At 30.8% G+C, this 20234-nt stretch overlaps 1 protein-coding gene across 3 annotated transcripts; it reads right to left on the reverse strand.

The window, feature by feature from the left end:
- Nucleotides 1-3531: 3531 nt before the first annotated feature.
- Nucleotides 3532-5397, reverse strand: LOC127148378 (uncharacterized). 3 transcript variants are annotated; one of them, XM_051081886.1, is made up of 2 exons: nucleotides 4480-5397; nucleotides 3532-3988 (listed from the first exon to the last, which is right to left on the reverse strand). In XM_051081886.1, the coding sequence occupies exons 1-2, from the start codon at nucleotides 5050-5052 to the stop codon at nucleotides 3614-3616; spliced, it is 948 nt and encodes a 315-aa protein (XP_050937843.1). In that variant the 5' UTR covers nucleotides 5053-5397; the 3' UTR covers nucleotides 3532-3613. The 3 variants fall into 3 exon arrangements, 1 of the variants encoding a protein (XP_050937843.1); XR_007819332.1 differs by having other exon boundaries at nucleotides 3689-3988; nucleotides 4269-5397; XR_007819331.1 differs by having other exon boundaries at nucleotides 3689-3988; nucleotides 4195-5397.
- Between the last annotated feature and the right edge of the window lie 14837 nt (nucleotides 5398-20234).

A 20234-nucleotide genomic window follows, 5' to 3' on the forward strand; every position in this document is an offset into this window, starting at 1 on the left:
AATACATATAGAAAGTACCATATTATTTGACGGGCATTGTACATCAAGAAATCGCGGAAAAAAAACAATTTTCCTTGATGGGCAATAACGATAAAGGAAAACTTTTCTCGATGAGCATGAACCATCAAGAAAATAATTAATTTATTTTTCAAATTGTTTTTCTTGATGGACAACGACCATGAAGGAAATCTTCTTGATGGGCAACAACCATCGAGGAAAACCATTCTTGGTGGGTAAAAACCATCACCGAAAAAACAATTTATTTTTCAAATTGTTTTTTTTATAGTCTATGACCATCAAGAGAATCGAAAAAACCATCAAGGAAAAAAGCAATGATGTTTTTAATTTTAATTATTAAATATCTAAATGTTTTTTATTTTATATTTAAATTTATATTAATTGTTTCACTTTTTTTTTAGTTGAAAAATTTTAACCCACTTAAATTTTTTTCAATTCTCGTGTGAAAAAATTAAGACATGAACCAACCCTTCATATTTGACCTTTATATTTGAATATTCAAATGTAATAAAATAAGGGAAACTTTTCTAAATATAACAAACTACTATAATATTTACGGCCCGTGTAACAAAGCCCATAAAGTTAGTCATTTTTTAAATATTCCAAGTTTGTCCTTTCATCTTTTTCTCCTCCCTACGATTTTTTTATCGTCTTCCTCCTGTACTCTTCTTTTTTAGCTGCGATTTCTATTTTTTTTTTTTGTTTTTAGATTTGAGTAACCAAATCTATTTATTTTTATCGTCTTTCTTGTTTTTCTCTCTTTGTAGGTGCGTATGTCTTTCTTCTTCTTTCTCCTTTTTTATTTTTCTTTTTCATTCACTGCATGCATCTACTGTCTTTCTTCTTTTTTTTTTTTTTTTACGTTCTTTAGATTGATGGTGTATAAAGAATCTTGAAAAATTGGTTAGACATTTAAATTAGGGTAACCAAAACTAAAAGATTGTGTATAAAGAATATTGAAAAAAAATCGTTTATACCAAATTTTGAAAAAAAAAATCGTTTAGATTTTGGGTAGCTAAATCTAAACAATTGTGTACCAAATTTTGAAAGAAAATCGAAATCTAAACGATCGTATACCAAATTTAAAAAAAAAAGTTTAGATTTGGGGTAGGCAAATCTAAACGGTCGAATAACCTAATTAGTTAAATGGTTGTGTAACTAAATTAAATGATAGAATTGAAAAAACAAATTTAAACGATCATGTACCAAACAATAGTCAAATCTAAACGATCGTGTACCAAATCGCGCTACCAAATATATTACACGGATTGTTGACGGGACATTTTTCGTATTTTATACGGTAGGCCTCTAGGCTTTTTCCTTTTTCAAAATTGTTCTATACATTGTAAATACTTTGACGCATTTTTATATTTTTGAAAAGACCCATAAAATAATAATTATTATTATTATTAAAAGGAAGAGATAGCATGGGTAATAGTCCATCCTCACGTTTAGTTAGTGTTTTTCCAATTTTGATTTTTAAAAAATAAAAAAAATTCAAGTTTACGTGTGATATCTAGATATCTCTTCAAAAAATTCAATTGTGTCTTCCTCCTCGCAATTTTGACAACCATCCTCTGTTCCTCGTCAGTCTTCGAGTTTGCGCGGTCCTCTTCGATCTTCTTCGATGGCACGACTCTCCTCTATTCCACTATTTTGTTGGTGTGCTCCTTCTCCTAATCTCCTCTTCGAGTTGTGCAAACTCTAGTCCGGCGAGCACGATTAACTTTCTTCTCCTGTCCGACGCACTGCAACTCTAAGAGAAGGAGAAACAATACTTCCATCAATATCTTTTTCGGTGCGATGCGACTCAATACTGATACTTACTAATTTTTTTATTTTCTGAAAATTGAATCAAAGCGTTCCTATTCAACACCATCCGCACAATTCAGAAACTTGAATGATGCATCATGGAATTTGAGATTCAAATTTAGAGTTGAATGGTTTTTCATTATTTTTTGCTACGTTGGTATGTTACGATTTTGGGTCTTTATGCATTTTCCCATTTTTCTCATTGTTTTGTTTTGTTTTCTGTAGATGAGGACAATTGGGAACCACTTGACTGTTATGATGTGGACGATCACAACATGGGGGACGAGGAAGACGAAGAAGATGGTTTGTTTCTTTGTTTTGTAGGATAGAAAAAGGTCTGAAGAAGGATAGTGGACCGGTTGGGATGTAGGATAGTGGGCCCAAGGACTTGGGTTGGAGTAGGAAAATGCGAGCGAGAATGCCCCGAACTCAGTTTTTCTATCGAGGGGTAAAAAGCGGTCCTGCGGCGGTTTCTTTGTCCTATGTTGGTCATAAGTGCTTCGAACAAGTGGCTCCTACTCTAAGGACTCTGATCTACACTCTTGGCATCGTCCCTCACCCGTTTCCCCAAGGAATAGGTCGGAAAGTTAGCTCGTTGAAGGGAGAACTAAGGTGCAACCCGAAAAGATAAAAAAGATGGCCAATGCTCTCCTAACGAGTGACGAACGCTCGTCCGATGTTAGAAACCAATGAGAATGCATTTTGGTGAAGGAAACGAACTAAGCTCAAGGACTTCTGGTGTTCGTTCCGAGAAAATCGAGTGAGAATGCCCCAGAATTAAATTTTCTATCGCGGGGTAAAAAGCCATCCTACGGCGGTGTTTTTGTCCTGTGTTGGTCATAAGTGCTTCGAACGAGTGGCTCATACTTCGAGGACTCCGATCTACACTCCTGACATTGTCCCTCACCCGTTTCTCCAAGGAATAGGCCGGAAAGATAGCTCGTTGGAGGGAGAACTAAGGTGCATGGTGATAATGGGCTGGGATTTGAGGAAGTGGAATTGGGCTCGTGAATTCAAGGAGGAGTCATTAAAAATGGGGTGCAGTAGCTAAGATGATGGTGGGTTGATTACAGAATGTTTGGGATTGGAAGAATTAGAAAAAAAAGATGATGATGGAAAATCTTGTTCATTAAATTGAACATGTCAGGAAATAATTATTTTTCCTGGAGAGGTGAGGCATTTAAAACCTTTATGTAAAGGGTTCGGGCCAAGGTAGATGCATTTTTAGGTATGAAAATCAAACTTGTGTGGTAAATATGGTCTTAAATAAGGATAATAAGCACAACCAAGTACTTTTAAATTTGTGAGGTTTCGTTTAATTTTAAAGAGGATTTCAGATGGGGATTTACCCTTTAGCACCTTTGTTGGCATTATGTTTATTAGCATGGTAGAAGTTAAGAAGAATCCCACCAAAGATATAAAGGTAAAGTTGCTTGGGCCAACAATGTAAGTCCAGTTTCAACCACATGATGATGTTTCCTTTCGACACGCCCATTTTGAATGGAAGTATACGGACATGAATATCTTGATATAATACCCATTTCATTACACAACTTATGAATTTGAATAAACTCACTACCATTGTCTGATTGAAAGGCTTTGATGGTTTTGGAGAACTGAGTTTTCACATAAGTAATAAAGTGCTTGAACACTTCAAAGGCTCCACTCTTTTGTTTAAGAGGGTAGATCCAACTATACCTGCTAAAATCATCAACAAAAAGTATGTAATATCTGTATCCATCAGTGGAGGTAATTGGAGCAGGTCCCCATAAATCACAATGAATTAGATCAAAAATATCAGCTGCTTATTTTGAGAAAGATTAAATGGAAGCTTATGTGCCTTACCAAGTTGATAAGATTCACAAAATTTTGGCTCTTCATTATCATTAACAAGCTTATTACAATCTTGAAGTAAGGAATTTAAAATCTTCATAGATGGGTGACCAAGACGTCTATGCCTAACAGTTTTGGAAGCACCAATACTACTACTGACTTTTTCAGACAACACTAATATTGATGCATTATTTATGTGCTGAAACTGTTTCTTACTATTATCACTATGCTCCAACTCACCAACCGACTTCACAGCCACACCTTCAAGGTAATATAAGCCATCACAAAGTGTTCCTTTCAGCAGTACTCGACCCGTATCCTTGGCCTTAACAAAACAACAAGCATCATGAAATTCAAGGAGTACATTATTATCCTGAGATAATTTCGACACACTAACCAAATTTTTCTTAATTTCAGGCGCACACAAAATATTGTTAAGTCTTAAACAATTTTTCCCATCAACTAAACTTGCATAACCAACACATGTTATTTGTAATTTATTTCCATTGCCAACAACTACATTTTCATTACCTGATTAATTGGTAATATTCCACAGATTTGAATGATCAGATGTAACATGATTTGTAGCACCACTATCGACATACCAATTTGTATCAACTACAGTTTCAGGTGTGGCTAATGAAGATGATTTCTGGGTGGTAATAAAGGCAGCAGCAGGAATTTGTTTTCCATTCTGATTTGGATTAAATCCTTTATTCTGATTTACATTTCCAACGACTTCTTTATTGTATCTATCACAACAAATCAAAGCTAAGTGGCCATATTTTCCACATCCCTGACATGTAGGTTTGTTACCTCTTCCTCGACCACGTCCGCGGCCATTAGAATTGTTTCACTGTCCATTTTGATTAGAATGGTTTCCACCAATCTGATAAGCATGAGAAAGGGATTTGAGATAACATTGCCCGGATTTCTTTGAGACTTTTGATGTTCAAGACGCTTTTCAAAGATCAATAACTCAGATTGCATATCTAGCAAAGATATGTCGGGTTTACCTTGAATAACCGCAGTAACAGGGTTGTAAACTTCATCAAGCCCTAATAACACCTGTGTAATTAAACAGCGAAGAGGAATAGGGCTCTCGGCCTGGCCGAGATTATCTGCGTTAGTTTTCATAATTCTCAAGTAATCTTTCATTTTATAATTACCTTTCTGAGTAGTTTGGAAGGTTTGACGAAGAAAATCTTCTTTTGCCCTTGATTGAATTCCAAACAAAATTTGAATGGCCTCCCAAAGATCCTTTGCTGTATTAAATCCAATGAGTTGAAGTGCTACATCCGGTACCATGGAATTATAAATCCATCCAAGTAAAAGTAGATCGGAGGTGACCCATTGTTCATACTTTGGGTTCACGATTTTTGAATCCATTAAGGTGGATGAATAAGCTGTCGTATCTTCACTGATTACCTGACTGTTTCTGTAGACTCACCAGTGGCTGAAGAGAGAAATTTCGGGGGCAGGGTGTTTCACCCTTTAGATGTCCCTCTAACTTATAACTTTTCAAAATTGGGAGTGCCATTGTCTTCCATAGAAGGTAATTCGTCTGATCAAGTTTGATGGAGGGAAGTTGGTTTAATAGTTGATTTAATGGAGGAGTGGTGAAAACAGCGGTGATTGGCGGTGAGACATTAAGAGAGGCGTTGGCCATAGCAGCTCTGATACCAGGATAGAAAAAGGTCTGAAGAAGGATTTTTCTTAAGAGACAATATTTCCTCCTTTTCTCTCTCATATTAATAAATGAAAATAAGGATATATTTATACAGTGATAAACTGTAGACGGTTGGAAAGGTAAATAATAAAATAATAGTAAAGACCCAATACAATTTACACAAGTGTAAGCAAGTCATTGGTAAAGAAATCTTCCTCCAACTAATTTCTAACCATTTGAATGATCTGGAAGTTTTTTGATAATTCTGTGAGGATGCTAAGGTGGCATTTGTTGAGGATCCATGTTTACTGCTTGTGTGGCAACCTTCTCTAACATTGTATGTGGGATATTGTTTTATTCATATTTTCAATTAGTTCCAATTAGATAGTTTTGGGTTTCTGTGGTTGTATTGGTGGTCATTGTGTTCGTTTTGTTTTTCAATTTTTCTCGGGGAGGAGTCTATTGTTCTATCCTCCTTTCGTATACCGTTCGTTTTATAGAGGGTAAGAAACTTCGCCACTTGGATGGAGACTAAAAATGAAGCTGAAGAGTCTAACATGGTGTATTTGTAACTCATTACGGTATTTGGGATATTCTATGAGTTTCGTGAGTGAGTGATAGTCAAATGTTTAGGTATTGGATTAGCTAGCAGTAGGTATACTAAAAAACTCTTTTCATACTTGTGCAAGACGTTGAAATTAATTTTTGATCAACTGGCCATCATTCATCTTATCTTTTTCATTATGTCTCTGTTTTGACCAAAAAAAAAAAAAAAAAACAATTTTAAATACATGGTTGTTTATTTTGTTGATGCCACCCCCTAGTAGTAATAATTACCTAAGTCTTTTTTTTTTTCAGAAGAAGGAGAGGACGAGTATGAAAAGGATGGTTTCATAGTTAATGATGTTGAAGAAGAAGATGAAGATGTGGAAGAGAGGGAAGAAGGTGATGATGAAAGGCAAAATAAGAAGAAACGGAAGAAAAAGTGGACATTACTCTTTGACTTGTTGTTATGAATATTATTTTATACTTAAAATGAATTTGTCTTTGCACCTGTTTAAAAGAGCTTAGTCTGAAGTAATGTAGAAAGTATGTTGAATAGTAGATGCTATAACTTTTTGCATTACAATCGGTTAATAAAACACATAGTAACAAAGGCTTAGCATATCTAGCAATCTCCCTCTTTGTGTTGTTGCATATAAAGTGTATAGTAGGTTAAATAGCTCTTTTATGGCTAAAGTATTTTTTTGACCTTGTAACTCCAGAACCAACAAATATTCCACAATAATATATTTTTTTTGCTTAGAGTAACTTGAGTGCATCGTGATGCTTACTTTCTAGAGGGTTATGTCTTATATGATCCTATTTGTTATATATTAATTTTTTTTTAGAAAAATTGGTTTACAATTGATTAATGAAAAATAATTAGTTTCTTTGATGGATGTCTAGTAAGTTTATGAAATACATGTTACTTGTGTTTCAATTATATGGTCTGATGGTATGGATTTTATATTTGTGATTGTTGATATTTTGCATCTGTTGTTTGAAGTTGTGAAGTTAGAAGTTTCAAGTTGTTGAAGTTTTGGCGTTGTGTGAGTTTTGTAGTTTTGGAGTTGTGCAGGTTATGTAGTTGAAAAGAATTTGCAGGAGTTGTTTGAAGTTGTATGTAATGAATTTTGCATATTTTGACGTTTTGGTATTTTTCAGGTTTTTTACCTTGTTTAAGGTTGATTACCGATCGCATATATAGGAGTGGTAACAACCCATATTTTTTTTTAATTTTTAAAGTTGTTATAGTTGACGAGCAAAAAATGTCAAGAATAGATTTTTGTCGATGGGAAAAAACCGTCAACAAAAAAGGTTATCTTGATAGACTCATTTAATTTCTTGATGGGCAAAGGATGTCAAAGTTCATTTTCTTGATGACCAATATTATCAAGAAAGGGTTTCTTATGGCATGTTTTGGCCATCAAGAAAACGGGGTTTTGCAGTTTTCTTTTTGGGCAGAAAACATCGAAGTTTCCTTTCTTGATGACCAATACCATCAAGAAAGAGTTTTTTATGACATGTTTTGAACATCAAGAAAACTATTTTTCTTGATGGTCAGGTTTTTTTATGTCTGCCTACTTGATGGGTAAAGATCATCAAGGTATACATTTTTTGACGTGCTTTGTACATCGAAGAAGGCCAAATTTGTAATAGTGCGTGTATATTTAACATAATGATCGTTGGCATTTCAATCAGATATCGTTTTGATTACATAATTGTCTAGATTATTGCATGATCTTACACCTATCGTGTAATTAATTATATTTTTTAAAAAATCGTTTAGACATAATTACACGATCGTTTATATATATTAAATAGTAAGCGTAAATGATCGTTTACACATATCGTTTAAAAATACGCGTTGACATGTTGAATGTGATTCGACATTTTAAAAAAGCACGCAAATTTACATATTGCCCCTTTGGTAAAAACCAACAATATACGTACCGCTTCTTCATTTTTCACAATATACAAACGCATTGATCACTTAGCTTTTCGTCTAAAAGATTTCCTATTCCCTTACTTTTTTTCTCTCAAATGTCCATTTTTCTCTTCGACATCAAAAGGTATGTTTCAGTATAACTCTAAATTTTTGTTGCTGAACTTGTCGTACTATAATGTTATGTTTCGTCTTCATCTTCTTTATATTTCAAACGTTTTCACTTCTGTCTTAAGCACGATCGTTCTGTTGTTAAATTCTTACAATCAAGTGTTTTCGATTCGTTTAAACTTTTATTCTCGAGATTGTTAAACGTTTCAATTTATCATTACTTGCCAATTAATTGTATTACGAATGCTTTTCTATTTGGATTAAACGATCTGTTACATCAAGTAAACGATACTTTAACCTAGTCTAGAGGATCGTGTACATTAGACTGAACGATACAGTATATAGTCTAAACGATGTTTAGCACTTACATATTAATTTTAGGGTTTAGGGTTTAAGGTTTTATAAACGATCGTGTACTTACAAAATATATTATGACCATTATTTTTAGGATGGTTGTACCTGACGACAAATACTTTCCTACCACTGTCTCATGCCAAGTGCACAAGATTGGCACTCTTGTTAAGGATAAACTGACCAAGGAACAACTACAGATGTTCCACAAAACAATTTTTGGTCAATTACTAAATGTCAACATGGTCTTCAACTACTAGTTGATCCATCATTTCTTGCTAAGGTAGATACCTGAAGAGGCCAACACAAATGAAATCTATTTTTCTATTTTGGAGAAAAATGTCTGTTTCACCCAAAACGAATTCAACATCATAACCGGGTTGTGGCCAACCAATGTAACATTGGATAAAAATTATGACAATAAACGCTTACAAAACCTCCTATTCGGATCATAAAACAAGAAGATAATAATGTACTTGAAAGTTGAGGAAATTTTCAAAAATTTTAACTTTACGAATTATGATCATACTGTGAAGGTCGCCTTAGCCCTTTTTATTGAAACTGTTGTGGCCGGGAAGGATAAAATAATGCAGTTTGATATGGATGTTTTGGGAAGAGTAGATGATGAAGAAATTTTTAAGAATTTTGATCAGTCAACTTTCTTTTACACTCGTTTGCTCAACAGCTTGAAAACAATTCTACACGGAAAACATATCGAATATCATATGATTTTATAGATGATCATTTGCTAGCTTAGTTTGATATAGAATGTAATAACAATTCTTTGATTATAACATTGTAGACTGTTGTTCAACCTAAATTGAAGCTATCAACTCCAGAGAAAGCTTTCATGGAGAGTTGAATTCAAGAGGATGATAACATGGAAATTGAGGATGATGAATCCATGTCAGATATTAACAGTAGTGATACCAATACTCCTGCTGATACTATGAACAATCAGCCATCGGATCATAATGACATGAATAACTTACGATCAACCTCATCTCCACTGCTTCAGTACAATGAAAATGTTGGGGGGTTTAATTCTGCTGTGCAACCGTCACCACGAAGAAAAGAAAGAAAAATAGTGGTTGACCAGTCTGAAATGCATCCAATAACCAACAAGAAACGTTTCAGATCCAATGACAAACTAGAATGAAGTCATTTGAAATCCTACAAAAAACTAAAAAATGACATCATAGAAGTTCGTAAAGATTTATCCACATTAAGTTTTATAGTTTGTAGGATGGATAATGCAATTAGAAAGCAATCATTAAAGCTGTCTGAAATGAAGCACATGCTGGAGAGATTGGTTCAGGTAAACTTTGGTTTCTAAAAGTATTTCGTTTATCAGTTGTTTAAATAAACGATCGTTTAACTGAAATATCCGATTGCCTATCACATTTCATTGATCGCTTATCATAATTACACGATTGTTTAGATAGGATACACCATCGTTTTCTTTCGAATACATGATCGTTTAATTTTATTTTCATAAAGTATTTCGTTTATCAGTTGTTTAAAAAAATGATCGTTTAACTGAAATATCTGATCGCCTATCACATTTCAACGACCGCTTATCATATTTACACGATCATTTAGATAGGATACATCATCGTTTGCTTTTGTATACACAAGGCGATTGATTTTTTTCATTTTTATTTATTTATTAGAATCAGAATCAGAATCAAGGGAATGATGATATTCATCACTTCCAAGATGATCTTCACGATGATTTTAATCATGACAATATGGACAAAAATTATGATCATCAAAATAGAGAAAATATGATTTGCAATGAACCACCATATGTTGAAGAACAACATACTCAAGAACTTACCGTGGAAACTCAAAAGTTAACATTTCATTCATTATTTCTACTTTATATTGATGAAAATTGCTTATATTTTAAATAAGTAACAATTGCATTTTTTTTCTCTTTCTTTTTTTCTTTTCTCATTTTGTTTAGGGAACAAAAAACAACATCACCTGAACATCAAGAGGAATCAGACAGTGATATTAGCATAGACGGCAGGGATGTAGACTTGCTATTAACTATAAGGAATATATCAGATATATGAATGCTCAAAGTCAGAAAGAAAACGACCTGCCAAAAATGATTACTACTCTTCCACTTATGAGCCAACCACTTCCACTTTGTGAGATACTACCATTAAGTACTCTCAAAGATCTTGCATTAGCTTCATTGAAACAAATTTTAAAAATTCACGAAGTGCCACCATCAATTTCAATTGTAAATGAAGAATGTCAACTGGTATGTATACACAATAACTGTGTAATCCTTTGAATTAAAAGTTTGTTTCTTATCTAATATTAGACATTGTAGGAAATACAAAAAAATGATAAAGCAGTTACTTTGGTTGAGATACATAAAGAAAATGAACCAGTAACTGAGGAACAAAGTTTAACAATTGACAATGTGCAGCAATCTATTTCAACTGAAAAATAGAATCTAAATTGGTATGTATACACAACAATTGTGTAGTCCTTTGAATTAAAAGTTTGTTTCTAATATTATGCATTGTAGGAAATACAAAAAAAATGATAAAACAGTTACTTTAGTTGAGATACAAAAAGAAAATGAACCAGTAACTGAGGAACAAAGTTTAACAATTGACAATGTGCAACAATCTACTTCGGCTGAAAAAATAGAATCTCAATTGGTATGTATACACCACAACTGTGTAGTCCGTTGAATTAAGAGTTTGTTTCTTATATAATATTATGAATTGTAGGAAATACAAAAAAATGATCAAGCAGTTACTTTTGTTAAGATTCAAGAAGAAAATGAACCAGTAACTAAGAAACAAAGTTCTACAATTGATTTAGAATCTCTATTGGTATGTATATATAAGAACTCTGAAGTACTTTGGATCAATTATTATTATTATTATTATTATTATTATTATTATTATTATTAATATTATTATTATTATTATTAATATTATTATTATTATTATTATTATTATTATTAATATTATTATTATTATTAATATTATTATTATTATTATTATTATTATTATTAATATTATTAATATTATTATTATTATTATTATTATTATTATTATTATTATTATTATTATTATTATTATTATTATTATTATTATTATTATTATTCTTATTGTTATTATTGTTATTATTATTATTATTATTATTATTATTATTATTATATAAATTTTATTTTTTTTCTTTTTATTAGGATGGCCTTTTTATTAGGATGGCGACAAGTCTTTTTCTTTCTGCTTTAATTAATTAATTAATTTAGTTTCTTTTCTTTTTATAATTTTTCAATTTACTATTATTATTGTTACATTTGTTGTTGTATAAATATTTTATTAGGGCCGTCCCTCTGTTCTTTTTTCTTTTTCCTTTCTTTCTTTTTTCTTTATTTATTTATTTAGTTTATTTTTTATTTATTTGTTTGTTTATTAATTCATTTAGTTTTTTTTTCCTTTCTTCTTTCTTTTAATTATTTTGTTTATCGTTATTATGTTCTTTTCTTTTCTTTTAACTCACTTTCATTACTGTCATAATAATAATTATTATATGACCTTAATTACATATATGCTTGCATCGATATCTATCATTGAATTTATTTTGATAATACTACAATTTTCTTTTGCATTAGTTAATTAACGTGATTTCTTTCGTTACATTATTATCTCTCTTTACTTCTTTTTTCCATAAAAACTCTAATGACGAAATTATAAATATCTAGGAGTCTGTTATTTCTAAATTCTTGAAGTGAGGGGACCACTTCTTTGGGAGTCCGAGATTGATCCTCAATATTTTTGTAAAATAAAATCTTATGTTATTTGCCTAATTTCTTGTGTGGTATAATTGATTTTGTTTATGGTGCATTATTCCTGTTTGACCTTCATTGAAAATTTCTTGAAGTCTTTACAAGTAATTTTGAAATACTTCTTAAATTTCTCTTTTTAAACCATTAAAAAAATTTCTTTAAAATTATATATTTTTATTTTTTAAAATACTAAAAAATTAAATCTATATTTTATAAGGTTTCCTAATCAAATTTTTTAATAACCCACATCGATTTTGCTAAAAAATCCTATGATGGAATCTAGAAATTTCTAGGAATTCGTCATTTCTAGATTCTTTACTTCTTTTGCAATGCATCCCAAACTTCTTTCACGGTGGACATGGTACTGTAGTAGTCATAAATCTAGAACTCATTAGTAAGTTCATTTAGAATTAAATTCTTACATATGAAATCTGACCTTGTTCATGCATCACAGTTCTGGATCTCCTCCTCAATTGGATTTTCAGTTGGAATTGTCGGTTCTTCAGTAGTGCAAGTGGTGACAACTTTTTTAATGTTAAGAAAAACATCTCTTTTTTTTCTATCGCTTGAAATGAGCTCCTTTGAAGCAAAATGGTCGGTTGAGATTTGAGGTCATCATGTCGCATTGAATTTTATTAGCCATCGCAATAGAAGGAATGTCTTAAAATTGTTGTTGCACTTCGGTGGAGCTAAGTGTCGTAGTAGAAAAGTCATGAATCTTGCTCTCTTTAAGACGTTTCACAGCTCTATTAGATGTGCAAATAGATGTTAAGTGTCTCATCGTTTCCAGGATAAAACAACCTCTAGTTTGTTAGTAGGAACTGCACTGGAACCAACAAATATATCAACACTCACTAGATACTTAGTTGCTCGAAAACTCAAAAAAGAAAAACAGATGAGATAGATTAAGGGAGACATAAAGAAGAGAACTCAAGAGAGAATGAGAGAGCTTATGTTTTTTGTGGATGATAAAATGAGAAAGGAAGACACATATATATAGCGGATGAGGGAGCCTTGCAACGGTAAGTTATTTATGATGAAATTGTCAAAAAATGGTCCAGCGGTTAAGATATTATGACGGTTAAACTAGAACAATCTGACGGATGAAAATGGTTCTATTAATAGTTGGTAATGGCTTAAAAGATTCACAAAATTAAATATGAAACGTTTAGTAATTAAATGTTTAGTATTTGTGGGTAGTTTGATTAGAGTAACCAAATCAATTAGTTAGACTAACTATGGTAGGTTGAGAAATACCTGATGGTAACTTTTTAAATTTGGTTTTGGTTGTCAAAGGTCTCGTATCATTTTGTGGGGTAGGACAAAGGTGGTAGTATTCTAAACTAAAAAAAAAATTAGCAATTTGAATGTTTAGCCATTTTGAAGAAGTTTTTTTGGTATAAATAATCTCTTCTTCTTCATCCATTGGGAGGACACAATGAAAACAAAAAACCACAACAAAAAAACCTAGAGATTTTTACAACCCTCCCGTCCCTTTTCTTCATCCAAACCTTTAACCTTCATAGCCACTACTTCTCTTAGCGTTAATCTCTTCTTTAAAAAAACAAGAGATCTACAACATTCATCTTGTTTCCCTTCTAACAATCCCTAAATCTTCATCTTTCTCCAACACACTAAGAATCCAACAGACTTAGTTGGAAGTATATGGTAGAGTTTTGGTCCTAATGATCCACATTTCAAACACCAAACATCAAGAGAGTTTGTTTAGGATTTCAATTTTTTTTTTTTTACTTTTTTAGTTACTGTTTTTCTTATTTCCCTATTTTTCCTTTCATTTACATTCATTTTCTTATTGTCGTGTGAGTTTCTCTTTTACTTATTTATACATTTTGTTTCACACTTATTGTTTATTTATCTATTTATTTGTTTTTATTATTATTTCTTTCTTTTATTAGTTTATTCTTAAACTTTACTTTTTTATATATTTATCTTTAATTTCTTTATAATTAGCATTTTTTATTTAATTCTTTTTTTCATTATTTTTTTTAGTATTTTCTTATTTTATATCCTATCTAATATTATATTTTTTCTTCAAATTTATTTATTGCTCTTGTTCTTATTTCTCCGTATTTCTCTTATAACTGTTTCTTTATTATCTTATTTCTACATTCTCATTTCTCTTATAATAAATTTACTTGTTTATGCATATTGTTTTACATCTTACTTATGCTTATTTAAATGTTTGTTTTTGCTTTATGGTTCATTTAATATATTCTTACTAATAGTTGTTTAAATTTGTTAATATTTTAGATTATTTTTTCTTAAAAAAATACAGACGACGAAATCTAGAAAGTTTGAGAATTCCATTTTCTAGAATTCTTGTGGTGAGGAGTCGATTCTTTGAGAATTCGAGATCGATCTCCTATAAATTTTCTCTAAAATGTTAATGTGTTTTTTTATATATGTTCAAAAATCCACCATTATGCTTCTTTAAATGATATTGATTGTTTATATAATATTTTGCATTAATTGCTACATTGATGTTCAAACTATATTTCTTTACTTGTTAAATTTCATTTAAAACATTGGAAAGTTCTTTAAGTTATATCTTTTGTAATTTTTATGGATTATATTATTTTTATAAAATTTCTGATGACGGAATCTACAAAGTTTGGGAATTCGATTTTTTGAAATTCTTAGGATGAGAAAATCGATTCTTTGAAATCCGAGATCGATCTTCAGTATGTTTTTTTATTAAAATCTCAATATGCTATTTTGTGTTTGTTTAATTTTCATGATGGTTCTTTTCTCTTGTTTTTACTTATCTAATTTTTCTATTAAGTTCTATTTTGATTTTTATTTAAAATTTATAAATGGGGAATTTTCATGGATATAATAAAACTGTAAACTATTTACGATCCGTGTAACAAGCCCATTAAGAAAGATTATTTTTTTAGAATTCCTTATTTGCCCTTACTCTTTTATAACAATCTTTCAAATCTGATAGTTCTTCTTCTTGATTTTTTCACAATCGTCGTTTCCGAGTTATTCATCTCGTCTTTTATATATCTTTCATTTTGATCATTTTTTGTCTTTTTCGTAATTTTTTACAACAGTCGCTCTCATATCCATCATCTTCGATAACATCGATTCTCTTCTAGTCATCTTGGACAATCAAGATCGTCTATATTTCTCTGTTAATATCGTCTCAGTGATTTTGGTTTCGATGAGTATTCTAAATATTGTTTTTTGTTTGAACTATTTAGTTGATTATAAAATTTCATTCAGAATTATATATTTTGGCTTCAAGATAGAATATTTAGAATATGTAGGTATTAATGTAAGACATCCTGTATTTCGTTATGAAGATTGTTGAAGATTTTGATGATTGTTTACGTCGAACTAAGAATTTATATTTCAGTATGAATGTTGTTTTTGTTTTCTGTTGTTTGTAAGAATTTAAAGTTTTTTTTTTCGTTTAGAACTTTTAAGAATCACTTTAAGAATTGTGTATTTCATTATGAAGATCGATAGTTTGAAGTTTTTCACGATAATTTTTATTGAATTACTTGATCGTTTACCTCTATCAACATCAACGTTTGTCAATATAGAGACGATCGTTTTGCTATATGAACATGATCGTTCATCTTTATGAACACGAAAATTTTTAATATTTTGTATGATCATCTTCTTTAAACGATTGTGTATCTAAGTCAATATGATGGTTTAAACGATCAGCATCTTTAAACGATCGTTTAATTTATTCTACACGATGATTTAATTTATTTTATACGATCGTCTATTGTTGTTAAATGATCGTTTAGTATTTATTATCTTTTTTCCACAATCGTTTATTTATTTTTTGCATTGTGTTTATTTTTATTGTTTAGTACATTTTATTCTCTTATTTTGTGATAGATATCTATCTAATTCTTTCTTTCACCATTAAATACTTGATTATATTTTTTTTTCTAAATTAAAACGTCTATTCCTATTGTTGTTTTTTATGAAGGTCAATGGAATGGCTGCAATGTTTATGAGAATTACTTAGTGTCCGAAATTTTGGTAGATATGCGAGTCAGCTTTAATTTTTTTGTTGCTTTGACATGTGAACAAATTGAATTGGATGAATCAATAGAATTATCTGTTTTACTTGATTTTGATAAAACTAATGTTCAAACTGTGGTGCCAATAAAGAAAGACAATGATGTTGTTTGGTATTTAGCTTTTGCTAAAGATGCAACTAGTAGACATCCATTAGTTGCCCATGTAAGTGTTAATTGTTTGGGGATCTCTTCTTCATCTAGTAATGTATGAGAGAAAGTTGATATGTCACTGAATATATGTTCTTCTTCTTCTGTTTCAAATGATGAAGTTATAAGAGACATATCTTATTATTCTGATTTGAAGGAAAAATGTTTATTTGAAAGTAAAGAAGTGCTTTCAAAGTGTTTTTGCATAATAGCAGTGAAGACCAACTTTCAATTTAGGACTACAGTATCAATTTTGAGGTATCTTGAATTTAGATGTCTGCAAGAAGGCTGAAAATGGTATGTAAGGACATCTCGTTATAAGAAAATACACTTCTGACTATGATTGTTCATTGAGTAATGCCCAAAGTTCTCACATGCAAGCTTCTTCAATAGTAATTGGCAATTGTTTAATATATGATTTTAGATTCATGTCTACTGATCATTCCATTTCTAAAGAAATTCTGCATAAGACTCGTACAAATCTTGGAGTTAATATAAGTTACCAAAAAGCTTGAAGGACGAAAGAACATATGGTAAAGATATTACAAGGTGACGTAGTTGAATCGTATACATTGATTCCCAGATTTTTTTGATAAATTAGTTGAATCTAACCCAAGTATGATCACTTTTGTATATCAAATTTAAACTCATTTGCAAATAGATATGGATAGACTAATATCACAATCTATCTAGATAGACCAATATTAGCATTTATCACATTCTTTCTGTTCTTTTTTATTTGTGCTGATAGAAATATGTTTATAATTATTATAGGTACATGCACTACTTTAGAAATGGATGATAGTGGTCATTTCAAGTTTTGCTTTATGGCTTTTGGTGCATCAATTGAGGAGTGGAAATATTGTAGACCTATTATTTCTATTGATGGGACATTTTTGAACTGTAAGTTTGGTGGCATCCTATTAACAGCCTCATCACAAGATTGTAACAATCAAATCTTCCCTCTTGCTTTTGTCATTGTAGATTCTGAAAATGATGTATCATGGATATGGTTTTTTGAGAAGATACGAGGTAGTTTTTCAGAGCAAGTTAATTTAGTCATTGTTTCTGATAGACATTTTAGCATCCCTAAAGGAGTTTTAAGAGTGTTTCCTAATGTTGAGTATTGTGTGTGCACAAAACATCTTTTAATTAACTGGAAACTCCATTTTAAAGATCCACTACTTTATAAATATTTCTTTAGTTATGCTTATGCCTACACCATTGATGAATTTGAGTACCACATGAGATGCATGGAGTCCGTTTGTCCAAATATCAAAGATTATCTTTGTAGTGTTGGTTTTAAGAAGTGGTCTCGAGCATATTCACGTAGATGAAGGTATAGAATGATGACATTAAATTGTGCAGAAAGTGTAAATTCAGTGTTTAAAGATCTTAGAGAACTACCTGTGGCTACAATGCTTAGTTCAATTAGGGATGTATTGCAAAAGTGGTTTTATCAATGAAGTAAAGTTGCTTCTACAATGAAGAGTCGTTTGACTTCTTGGGCTGAGAATGTTCTGCATTTATAACATGAAAAGTCGAGAAGATTATTAGTAAGATTTTTTTTTTATATTGGACAGTTAGAGATAGATTGCTATCTTTGTCTATCTGATAGATAAAGATAGCAATTTTTCTGTTCCTGTCTGAGATAAGCACAGATAGATTGCTATATATATATATATATATATATATATATATATATATATATATATATATGATGTATACAGAGATTGAAATCTATTTGTTATTATTTTATTAATTGTCCTTATTTGTCTTATGTATTAAGTTGATCCAATTAGTATGATTGAATATCAAGTAATGGATGGAAATCAATACTTTATTTTGAAGCTAAACATGGGATGTTGTAGTTTCCGAGTATGGGATGTTGAAGAAATTCCTTATGCGCATGCTCTTGCTGTTTTACGAATGCTTAATTTAGATACCTATTCTTATGTATATGCGTTTTATTATAGAGAAACACTAGCAGCAACATACAGTAGTTGTACCTATTGAATCTTATTTCGATTGGAGAGTTGTAGATTCTGTTATGAAAATATTACATCTGTTGGGTTTTATGTCCTAAAACTCGTAGATAGTAAATATAATCAACTAACTGCCATTAATAAAGTGTTTTATTATTATAATTTCAATAAGTGTTATTGATTATATTATTAGTTTTATCTTAATAACCTAAATCCAATAAACTAACATCCTAAGCTGTTTGATGAGTCTTGAACAGTATGTAGAGACATACGGGGATCAATGTTCAAGATCAGCTTAAGGGTCTATAGTATAGGGTTAAGGTTGGGTATCTTATCCTGTTAACACTATGGATACAGCTCACTTTATATTTGATACAAACACATTGATCCAATGTATTCATGTATACGACATGCGAGTGAGGGTATCCTATGCAATGAGTTTGCATAAGATTGGACCACAAAATAGTAATCACTAGATGTAACTCCGTTAACTAGTTGGATTTCTATTTCATTAGGATGATCTAGGTGACTTAGTCTTAATTCTGAGTGTATTATGAACTTCTGTTGGTGAGGGATTGTCCTTTGATTTGTACGGGTGAGAGTGGCCAAATTACCGACTCAATATGCTTATCATTTTGGGGACAAGACCCAGTGGGGAGCTGGGAACATAATCACACAAGATGAAATTCACTCCTTCCCACCTTTAGGGTAAGTAGATAAGTGTTCCCTTAAATGGTGTCTCCGGGACTTGAACAAAGGGCCCTACCCTCTTTATGGCACGAGAGGGGTTTCTGTTCAGTGGTTGGACCATAAACAGATTGTTCATTAGAGGAGCACTGGTATTTAAGGACTAGAGGTAACTCAGGGGTAAAACGGTAATTTGACCCAGCTGGTGTTACGAACACTTGTGAAGGACTAACTTACTGGTATTGGTCTATATCCGTGGACACAGAAATATATCTACAGTGAGAAGAGTTCAGCTGTGAGTCTTTAGTGGAGTGTACACATAGTTAACGAATATTGATTAATGTAGTTAATGAGTTTAGCTAATTAATCTTATATCGTTGTAACTTCTGATCTGTAGGTCCATTAGGTCCCCTTCCTAGCTCATAAAGAGTAATGAGATTTATTTATATTTGTTGTAATTTGAAATGTTCAAATTTACTTTGGGAATTAATATAATGTATATTGATACATTATAATATAAAGTTTATATTTTAATTAAACTTTATTATATAAATTTAATTTTGGATATGATTCAAAATTAAATTATGAGAGAATAAAATATTTGAATAAGTTCAATTATTAGTTTAATTTAAATTAGATTCATATTAAAACTATAAATTAAAATTTAATGTGTATATGATACATATTAAAACTATAGGTTATGAGAGAAATTTATATTTGAATATGATTCAAATTATGGATTAAATTAAATATAAGATATTTAATTTAGAAATTAATTAATTGGAGAATTAATTAATAGTTTAGTTTAATTTGATTTAATTAAATTTGATTTAATTAAATTAAAACTATAGGTTATGCGAGAGATATTCATTTAAATATGATTTAAATGAAAATATTAATTAAATATGATTTAATTATTAAATTAAATTAATGAATTATTTAATTAAATTAATTAATTAGTTTAATATATATTAATTTAATAATTATTATTAAGTTAATAGGGAACGTGGGTAGTTTTTCCACGTTCCCATTTATTATCTCCAACTTCCCACTTCTTCCGTCTGAAGAAGTGTGAATTCTTTGCGTAACAATCACAATGGGTGAGTTCTGCGAAGAAGAAGACTCTCTATTCTCTCTGAAAAAATTATCTCCTAGAGAAAAATTCCCTTGTTCCAATTTTGGTTCCCACAAACCATCTCAATTAGAGAATATGAAGGTTTCCAAGTGGTGGTGTCCAAATTGG

Source organism: Cucumis melo, chromosome 3 (assembly GCF_025177605.1).
Source record: "Cucumis melo cultivar AY chromosome 3, USDA_Cmelo_AY_1.0, whole genome shotgun sequence".
Lineage (NCBI taxonomy): Eukaryota > Viridiplantae > Streptophyta > Magnoliopsida > Cucurbitales > Cucurbitaceae > Cucumis > Cucumis melo.